Source organism: Scomber japonicus, chromosome 10, assembly GCF_027409825.1.
Source record: "Scomber japonicus isolate fScoJap1 chromosome 10, fScoJap1.pri, whole genome shotgun sequence".
NCBI classification, from domain to species: domain Eukaryota; kingdom Metazoa; phylum Chordata; class Actinopteri; order Scombriformes; family Scombridae; genus Scomber; species Scomber japonicus.
The window spans coordinates 10,166,653-10,177,289 of record NC_070587.1 but is presented as its reverse complement, the minus strand read 5'-3'; the positions used below and the strand labels follow the sequence as shown (position 1 = coordinate 10,177,289).

Here is a 10,637-nt window from a genome sequence, read left to right as displayed (position 1 = left end):
TCCCAGAGACACCACCTGCCCCGTGCACCACACTCTGTGTCAGTGTGTGACAGGACACGGCTTGTCACTGCAGACTCCCAGGGGCTTCTGACAAGTGCCCCAGACACTGGCTCTGCTCTGTTGGAGGTTGCTGCCATAGAGACACATGGGGTCAGCCAGAGCCTGCTCATCAATGTTTAGGTCAGTTAATTGTGCCTTGGATACTAATGATGGGTAATGACTCTGTCCTTGGCAAAGGAGAAACTCAAGCAAACAAATAAAATCCTGTGTGTGTGTGTGTGTGTGTGTGTGTGTGCATTAACTCCAGGTCTCTCCAGTGTGATGTTTCCTTTTTCATGGTTTTTCATGGTTTCATCCCTGTGCATGTGTTTGAAGGAAGCGTGAGAAGAGAGGAATAGATAAGGAGGGTAATGTATGCATGGATAAATGCAGACATATTTGATGGATTTTGTGACCTGGGTTGCCCATTTATCTATGGAAATGTGTCTTTTCTCCAGGTCTGAGTTAAGCCATTCACTATCAAAGAAATTCAACACCAACTGGACATACCCGAAAAAAAATACTTGGTGCATTTATCTTTGTGCAAACATGCACATCATATTTTTCATGCATGCCAGCCCACAGCTTTAAATCCTCAGGTGGGGCCCTTCTGGTTTTTCCAAAATTGAGGCTGAAATCTTAAGGTGAGTCTGCTTTTGCCAACAGGGCCCCTTGGCTTGGGAACGACCTGCCTGAGGAGATAAGGCTCACAGAATTGGTAATTTCTTTTAAATCACTTTTTAAATCTCCTTTGTACAGACTTGCTTTTATGTGATGCTGATTATTTTAATCTTTTTTTTATCAACTCTCATTTTTCATTGTTTTCTGCTGTTGTCTTATTAATGGCAGCTTTATTATTGTTTTCTGTCATTGTCTTTGCTCTGTCTGTCAAAGCACTTTGTAAACTGTTTTAAAGGTGCTATATAAATAAAACAATTTTGCCTACATGCTCCATTTAGCTTGCTTGTATGTATTTTTTCTTTAACTATTGCTAGCTCTTAATCAGCATCATGAAATGTATCACAGAGGAAAGCTACAGAGAGTAAGCTGCACCTCTTACCTACAACATTAACATTAACATTCTAGTCTGTTAAAGAATCACCTCAGTATGATCACATCACCAGTAACAAAAATAACACATAGCCCTTTATAATACTTGGCTCAGTAGGATTTCACTGTGCAACGTGTACTCTGTCTCTCAGTCTTTCCAGATGCCGATTATCTGTTTGCCCTCAGGAGGGGTCTGTTTTCCAGCTGCTGTCTACCGTCCCCTTCACCATTTTTCTCTCAGGCCTCTTTGCAGGGTCAGTCCCCTCTCTGTCACAACTGCTCTCCCGTGTCCCTGAGAAGCTGTCCTACCTGCCGGCGTTTCACTGCTCCTTGTCGGCCCTGTCCCTAAGAGGCCCTCAGCCCAGGGTCAGGCTCACTGCTATAGGTACCAAGGACATACTCTGATCCCTCAAGGTGTATCCCACATTAACATACACACAAAAACCCACAATATTTGTAACACAGCCTTTTGAAACTTCAATGAGCCTTAAAATCATTTTGAAGTCTTATAAGCACATACAGCAAATCCAATGACAGCATGAAATATGGACATCCACAATCCTGGTGAATCAGTTATATGTATTGATAAATACAAGTTGTATACATGTCTGTAGCAATGACGCCTCTTTTAAGGAATTAAAACCTAGAAAATGTTTCACTTCTGTTGAGTTGTTCAGCCACAAACCTCAATTTAGTGTTAATTTCTGTTTTGTTGTCATGGTTCCTTATTTCCTTATTACTAGATTTCCGAATATTAATACTCATGTCAGTATTAAACTGTGGTTTCACTTTGAAACTCAGATTTGGTGGATAGCGAAGATGAGAACCTTAAGTTTTATTGTTGTTTGAGTATTTGGGACACTTCTGAATTCATCATCAATACTGAGTCCACATAGAAGTGGTTAATGATAAAACACACACAGCAGTGCACAGATATCAATTTCTGTTTCACAAGTTTTGGGATAGTTTAGGAATTTAAGTTTGGATATGACATGTGCCTCCTGTTGGGGTTAGTTTCACAACAGCAGCCTGAACATTGTGGTTTCAACTCTTCACTAACAATGTCTGACTCCACCTCCTTGGACAGAGTTCAGACCCTGTCTCCACTCAACCAGTGTAATATACTCATCAGCAGACACATGCTGAAACAGTGTCCACAGGTCTGGTTCAGAGGTTGCACCACAACTATAATTATATGTGTAAAAAAATTAAAAAGATAAAAATCAGCTGATCACTTTGAGTATCCATGTGAGCCACCTTTTCCACTTCCTGAATGTATACGGACAATGTTAGTGAGCTGGTATTGTATGCAAGTCTGATTTTCACTGAGAATCTTCAGGTTTGATAGCTGCACTAAAACCAACACTGCTGTCCCTCATATCCAAATATTTGGGGTATAAAACAGTGCAAACAAGAATATAAAGTAGACAGTTATATGAATATACTGTGTACAATTGTAAATCCATTACAAGGCTTTAAAGTATGAATCAGACCTAGGGAGTAAATCAACCTCGAGTGGCAGCACAAGAACGTCATATTAAAAATGAACACAGTCATCCTGTATTAGTCATTCAGTAACCAGAAGGCACATCAGAAACGCATTCCCATTCACCAAGATTTTATTTGTAAGCCTTTTTTAATATACAAGCAAGACACAAAAATATCACCATGGCAACAAGTAAAAAGTATCATTGAGTCACTGCCTCTCCTGATTAAATTCTTTATTAAATGTACAACTCAATGCTGTCATGGAGACTGTGCAAATGGCCTACATGCCCACAAGACTGTTCTGTAGGTCACACAGCTTCAATTATGTCATTGATTCCTCTAAGAGTGTTGTTTTAATCCTGGGCCTGGGGCTCCCCTGTCCTTCCAGCACACCTCATTCAAATAATTAGCTTGTCATCAAGCTCTTCTGAGCCTTATAACGATCCCTTCATTTGAATCAGGAGTGCAGGGAAACAAGACATGAAGGGTAAGGAAGGCCAGAACCAGGATTGAAAAACACAGCTTTAACAGTTCCCACTTCATCCAAGCAACAGTCACGAAAATGTATCTAATTTTTACAGGAAGCTTGCAATCACATGTAAATTCACAGCTTCAGTGTTCTTTAGGATGACATTTAAAGTTGTCACATCACTGTATTTGTGCTTTACAAGCATCAGAAAATGGAAGCAGAACCAGCGACGGCTTTCCCAGAATCGGAGAGTGGGGCCATGTGCCGACACAACCGCCTGTGGAGCAGGCACTGATGACATCATCTACCTGACATAAAATGTTGACTCACTATGGCATTAAATTGACAGATGTATTTAACCATTTAGTGTCTGTATTTATTGCAAGCTCTAAACACACATCAATCAATATTCAATTATGCAGAGTGTAGCTTTAACGTAGTAAAATTGTGTAGTAAAAAGACTGTTTCTTAGATGTAATTTGCAATTTCAGCCACAGTGTGTCTCCTTTCCTGCAACTGGTCTATTTTTATGAAAAGAAGTTTGCATAAATCTATATAGTGCTGAGCATGTTAGAAAATATCTCAATTAAATATAAACAGCACTGCAAACAAATGCAAATCTCTTGCCTCAAAACATATTGAGACCATATATGTGGATATGAGTCCTCAAATGCCCTGATTTACTCACATTTTACACATCGTTCCACCTGAAGTGTTCCAAAGTAGTGTTGTCACGATACCAAAATGAATACCCACGATACTATACGAGCCAAAGTATCACGGTTCCGGGTAGTATCACCATACCACAGCCTTTTTTATTATTATTATTATTTTTTTTATGAACGTGCAATATATTTGCACAACTTAGAATTACTTAATATTGGTTGGTGCATGATAAACATACATTTAATGCATTACATTGTAACTCTACTGGTTAAGTAAAAAATAATTGCAGTGTACATAAAAAAAATACTTGTGGACCAGAATAATCAGCACAGTCCAACTATAGACAACATAAACTTGGATTAATTACACCGAACCATCGCTTTAAATGCAACAAAGTCCGCTAAAATCATGTTTAAACAGACGTGTACAGTATTAACGTCTCTACATCTCTCCTCTGCCTTCCAGTGTGACTCGTCAACTCACAGCTTGTCAGCCGGGACGCTCTGCGAAGCACTTCTGCTGCTGCACAGAGTGCTGTTCGCTTATTTATCAAAGTTGCAAGAACGTTGCAAGTCCAAATTTCCCCTCTCCCCAGCCATTGCTCTCTGCTGCTGGCAAGCTGCACGCGTTAACGCGTTCACTTTGACAAAAGCACTTTTGAGTTTGACCACGGGAGTATTTGTTTTTATTCAAACAACTAGTTCTGTTACTGAAGCTTTGCTACCATGACACTCAGGTCTGCTGCTTCTGCCATGACTGTCTGTGTTTTGTGAGTGACTGCAGCTGCAGAGATGAGATGTGGCGGACAACTGTGCTCACAAGCCAGATTTGTTTTTACAGAAACTATGGGTCCCACTGGCACCCATAGTTATGGTATAGTAAGCACAGCGGTATACCGTGGGTACCGGTAGACTGTGCAACACTTGTTCTAAGTTGTGTCTTTTACAACACAACAATTACATCTAATGACTTTCATGAAATGCAAAGAACAAACTTGATGACAAACATGCAAGATTAATTTTAACAAAAAACAGCCTAAGTTTATTAAGAGAGAAGAATTAATGGATGTGTGGGGACTCAACAAGGCCACGTATTTCACTGTGCATATTATTAAATAGGCTTCTTATATTACATGATTTGTTTTCCCGCTCTCCATTCCCTTTTTGCTGCTTCCGCTTCATGGCAGTGTCACTTGAAGACCATCAAGTTGTGGTTCATTTCACTCAGCTGTCACTCACAATCAATCTGGTCAAACTAGTGCTGTTTCCTCCTGAATGAGCATCCTGGGTAAAGATAGACAAAGACAGCAGTTCAGCTTAGGGGTAAATTTACCAAAAACACATTTATATATTTATATACTCAAATGTTTATTCATGACCGTGTAAACATTTATACTTTGTCGAAATTGTTTGAGAGGTGACTTTATTGTCATTTTGGAGACCAGAGTGTGTTTAATAATATTCGGAGACATATTTCTAATATTTTGTCCAACTTCGATGGTGTAAATGGGGTTGACATACGTATAAAGCCCTAGAGTTTAATAGTAAGAGAAACTATGTCCTTAAACAGTGAATTAACACATTTTAAAAACAGCCTTTTAAGACTCATGAAAGTAAGATTTGTTGCATGGCTGTTCTATTAAACTGCATTAATTTTAGATAGGTGTACCTAAAAAGACAAAAACAAATCATTGATTTTCGAGAAATATATGGCACCCTGTAAACAAGCTTCAATGCTGTATGAACTGACTCTCTGACAAAGATATAACGGAAGAAGAAACACTAACTAAAGCTATCTGCCTTTTAAAAGACTGAATCGGTTCCAAATAAGTGTGGTTTTAGTGCCAACAGCTGCAGCTGCACCCTTAGCGACAGGAAGCAGAGCGCCCTTGGTTACCACGGCAGCAGAGTGCAGGATAAAGAAAGTGGGTTTGACGCTGAGTGTAAAAACAAAACTTGACCTTCAGCTCAACCAATTCATCAACGTATTGTATTAAGTGCATCACAATTTATTTCATGTAATCTGACTGATGAAGCAACTCTTATCACAATCTTTATCACAAGTATCAAATTAGCTACTTCCTGTTCAAAGAAGTCCAAAACACATCTGTATTTATTTGTGCTTGCAGTCGATTGTGTAGAAATGGATCATTGATGATGAATTTCTGTCACAACCACAAGAATCAATGTATGCCTTAGTTGACACCCTGTTCATGAAGATAACAATGAGAGGGCAACACAAAGGCAAATATTTACATATCAGATACTATACTACTATCACATACTATACAGTAAAACTATGCCGCAAACTAATCCTGACAAAAGAGGCAAGTTTGGGGAAAGTTTAGTTTACAAAACTTTGAGCGTGGGCTCAGTTTTAATTACTTTTCTATGTAATTATTAGTATTTTTTATTCTTTTGTCTCTTTATGTGTATTATCTGCGTCCATTTAAGCAAAATCAAAAACAAAAGCGGTGTCCCAAATCCATACTACACACCAACATGGGCTTTGAGTCTGTAGTGTTTACTCAAAAACGCTGAAAGTTTGAGTGTGTTAAACTATTTTTACAAAATGCTATGTACAAAGGAAATGGAGGTAAATCAAGCTAACTGTGGATGTTCCAGAAACACATCAAAACACACAAAAATAAGGGCGAATGATATGACGATATTAAATTAAAATGCACATTGTTTCAGTTTAGCTCTGTGATGGAGCACAGGCTGGCTGCAGGTAGACGTCAACATTTAGCAGTTAGCTCGCCTGCTAATTAGTAGCACTAACTTCTGTCATGCTGAAAGCTAGTGTGATGTCAGCTCTGGTGTACTGTGTTGGTGCCTTTTTTAACAATACACATCTGCTAGTTATCCAAAATGACACATTAATGCTTTTACACAACATCAATTGTTATTGTTATTTTCTGTGAAATTGTTTGGATGCACTTTTAGTTTGGTTTCAAATTCACAGTTGTTTGCGCAAAATCCATTTCAAATAAGACCAAATAGACTGCAGGACTGTTTACAGGAATGGGAAAAGTGCTGGGATTAGTGTATCGCATTACAAAGAGAGTTCTTTGAAGGGGATTAGAGTGGTATTACTGGAAGATTTATACAGTTTGACAGTTTAACAATTCCAGGATTTTTTAGGCCTCCCATTATATAAAATGTTCTGTTGATATTAAACAGTTACAGTTACTATAAAGATCAACATGTAGTTAGGACACAGTGACAGCTTTGATGGGGTTCAGGTCTCAATTTCACACTACCACTCAAGGTTTGATTTGGGTCCAAGTTTTTGGGCTCATGCAGAACGCTGCCCAGGACTGCTTTTTTCATATGGTATTAAACTGCAGTACGTGTGGTGTACCCAGACTCTAATTCATGAATGATCCATTACTAGTTCATGCATGTGTACACACAAATAGACTCTAAAAAAATTACACACTTGTAAAACATCTAAAATATGTGTGTGTGTATTGAAGATGCACAGTTAGACCATTTTCTTCACTATACATTACGGCATAACAGAGATCTGTACCTTCTGTCAGACGAGCTTTGCCTCCTGTAGGCTGGCAGAGGACCGTGGAGCAGCCGACACACAGCACTACAGTCTGAGCGTGGCTGAACACTGTGGTGATCTTGTAGCAACCTGCACACAGGACACACACAAACAAGATCATTGGATGTGACCGCTGTGAAACAGTTATACAGCGAACAACCTCCTGCCAACGTCTTAAAGTCATTACATAATCAGATGTTCTCCATTACTTGTGTCCTTACAGCAGTTTGAGTAAAGGAGTCAGTTAAAACTCACTTCACTGACAGCCATAAGTGTCACTGTATGCCTTATTTGACACCCCTGTCACTAAGAAAGCAATGAAAGGGCAACACATAAAGGCAAATGTAGATGTGGAAGAAGTTCTCAAACCCTTTAAACACATCAATGATCAAAATTACAACTTAATTACATCCAATCAAGACTTTGACCTTAATTGCATTTAGAGTTTCATTTTAAATTTCGATAAAATTTATTTTGTGTAAAACATGCTAAAATATTTTTTTAAAAACTAAAGTAATAGTTGAGTATAAACATTGTCTACTTTCCTTTTTACTCAACTAAAATACCACATCTTTAACACAAAGTTGTAATATACATTTTTAAACTTTGTTCCACTGTTTATGATGCCTATTATGATCCAGGTCTGGTGGTTTATTCTCAGACTCCCACATAAACAAACTCACCTGGACATTTGACATCCATAAAATATGAATTGGGACTCTGCACAAGGCGTTTTTTCTTGTGTCTCCTCTTTTCCTCCTCAGAGCTGGGATGCAACAGATCCTTTGCAAGCTGAAAAGAAATAGACAACAGCTGAGAATCAGTCTATAATAATATTTTAAGTTTATCTGGGAAGTTTTGAAATTATTCCCACATAATAATGAGTTTCAGTTTTAGTCAAAGTCAGTTTTACAACACCAGACAAAGGTCAGAACACACACACACATACACACACACACACACACACACACACACACACACACACACACACACACACTTTAAAATGAAAGTAACCTTATTGGTAAAATTAAGAAAGACAAAATATTCCTAGACTCATCACAGTGACTTACAGAGCCCTCCTGGGGTAAACAAAAAAGATCCATGTGTAAATCTGTGTACACAGTTTATAAACCCTGCCTTCTAATTACAAATCCTTGTCTGTGGATCTATGATGTATTATAGAACTATAACACCATTGTATTGTTCATTTATCATTAATACTAAAATAGTACTTATATAAAAGATATAATTCTCAATCTACTAATACCTATGTACGTACAATATTATTATATGCTAAAGTAAGGCTTTGGATAGTGTAATATCGTGTTTTGACATAAGTATTGCCTTTTCCTGATTATAGGAAAGTGAAGTGAACATACCACTGTTTTACCCACCTAGTCATTATACCCATATTATGGATGATTAATCAAATATCTGATTGTGTAAATATTTTGTTAAAGCACCCTACAGAATTCTAGGGATGACCATACTATTATTGCAATTTGGTAAAAAAAATCTTGTGACATATGATTCTGTCCATATTAACCAGGTTTATACTATAATATTATAACATAATACAATTAATAGTGGGCCTGTGTTGTTCTTGATACTATTTACACATAGATCTTTTACCTCAGGGGGCTCTGCAGTGTTAACATTTAGAAGATATATTGGTGTCTAATTTGAGAAAGTTTGATCCTCCATAAAAAGAAGAACGTGACTGAAGACCAACGCAGCAAATTGTACTTCTTAAAACGAGCTGTTTTTATGTTAAAGCCAGCAGCGAGTTTGACCACATATCATCTCCATACTGACGTTTATTTATCTACAACATCTCATGTTAAATGTAGCAGTATATTGGATTAATATCGCTCAATCTTTCAGTACCGACAGGCAACGTGCACCGCAGTCGCTAACACGTGTTCCGCCATGTTAACGCAGATATTTACAATTAAATAACAGCGACACCGAAACATTGAAAACATCGGAAACAAAACAGAATTTTACGACTCATTAAACTCTCCCTGTCCAAACACTTTTAATCGATCGATGGCTGTTTTACAAACCGTGATGTTACTTACTGGCATGTCTGCGTGTGTGGACTCCGACCGGAAGAAGTCTCGCTGACTGTACACCGGAAACGGTTGGCTGATTGGAGAAACACGCGGGGAGGAGAAACTTAGAGGCAAATGTGTTTATTTAACCAGCTGGTGTTTTACTGCCATATTTCTGTCAAATATTAACCGCATGTTTGATAAAGTGTTATTATGTGCACAGGGCTGGGAAGGTTACTTACTGGAAATGTACTAAACATATTTCTAGTTTGCCTGTTTAAAATGAAATAAGTAGCCCTAATATAACTATTTCAATTACTTAATCAAAGTAATGTAACTTATTACATCTGATTAATTTTTGATTACTTTCTAATTTTCTAGCAAATGTTTTCAGCTGTTGGGGTGAGTGTACCCATTATTCCAACCGACGTCTAAGTTCAGATGTTTTTCATGGATACTGACATGATTTATAATGGAGATTATTTATTATAAAGCAAGATTTATCCCTTATTTGAAAATGTATTCATTAGTTCATGTAGATTTTGAATATAAAATAATGAAAAGTCAAAAGTCTGGCATGGGCCTAATTTGTACTGTGACGACATTTAAGCCCATGTCATGATTTATTTACAAATGTTTTTTTGTTTTTTTTAATGGTATCAAAGAATTAAAAACAGCAATGTATTCAGTAACCCTAATCATCAACATTTTCATAAACTGTGATTTGCGCTTGTAACGTCGACGCTCCTTGACGACCTCATTGCACTGATTTATTTTCCTTTGGATTGCTGCTATCTATTTATTCTTCATTATTTTATTATTTATTTATTTATATATTTATTCTTTTATTCTTTCCTTTTTTTAACCGAATGTACTGCAGAGATGCCTTCGTAAATTTGGTTAAACATTGTATAAGGACAATAAAGACTATTCTATTCTATTTAATCATACATTTTTTCTCAGTAACGGATTACAGTTACATTTATTTTGCAATTAAATTGCGTAAAGCTGTTACATGTAGAATTAGTTACTCCCCAACACTGAATGTGCATATGTGTTCTGCAGCCACCTCTGAACAGTTGATGACCGCAGATAATTGATCCAACTTGTGGTTAAATCACCACTTTTGAAAAGTTGTAGCCTATAGTAAGTTATCATCTATTTACCAATTAAGTCTTGCTTGTTTGGAGAATAAGAACTATTAAACAACAGTTAGCAATAAAAACCACCACATTTATAATAACAATCGTATGTACATGAAATAATAACACATACTTTTGAAATAATGTTAAAATAAAGTTTTGGGTTTTTTTTTA

General features: G+C 37.2%; 1 protein-coding gene and 2 non-coding genes across 3 annotated transcripts; all 3 read right to left on the bottom strand.

Moving 5' to 3' along the window:
* Positions 1-2,686: 2,686 nt before the first annotated feature.
* On the bottom strand, positions 2,687-9,399 carry rps27.2 (ribosomal protein S27, isoform 2). The gene is made up of 4 exons (XM_053327163.1): positions 9,349-9,399; positions 7,951-8,059; positions 7,247-7,357; positions 2,687-4,995 (listed from the first exon to the last, which is right to left on the bottom strand). The coding sequence occupies exons 1-4, from the start codon at positions 9,352-9,354 to the stop codon at positions 4,967-4,969; spliced, it is 255 nt and encodes an 84-aa protein (XP_053183138.1). The 5' UTR covers positions 9,355-9,399; the 3' UTR covers positions 2,687-4,966.
* Positions 5,827-5,958, bottom strand: LOC128367151 (small nucleolar RNA SNORA13). The gene has a single exon (XR_008321918.1). It is a non-coding gene; the product is annotated as a small nucleolar RNA SNORA13 (small nucleolar RNA).
* Positions 7,477-7,608, bottom strand: LOC128367150 (small nucleolar RNA SNORA13). The gene has a single exon (XR_008321917.1). It is a non-coding gene; the product is annotated as a small nucleolar RNA SNORA13 (small nucleolar RNA).
* Positions 9,400-10,637: the final 1,238 nt, after the last annotated feature.

Coding starts and splice junctions, on each gene's coding strand:
- rps27.2 (XM_053327163.1), bottom strand. Junction 7,358..7,950: donor TATGGATGTCAAATGTCCAG/GTGAGTTTGTTT, acceptor TCCTGTGTGCAG/GTTGCTACAAGATCACCACA. Junction 4,996..7,246: donor CAAAGCTCGTCTGACAGAAG/GTACAGATCTCT, acceptor ATCTTTACCCAG/GATGCTCATTCAGGAGGAAA.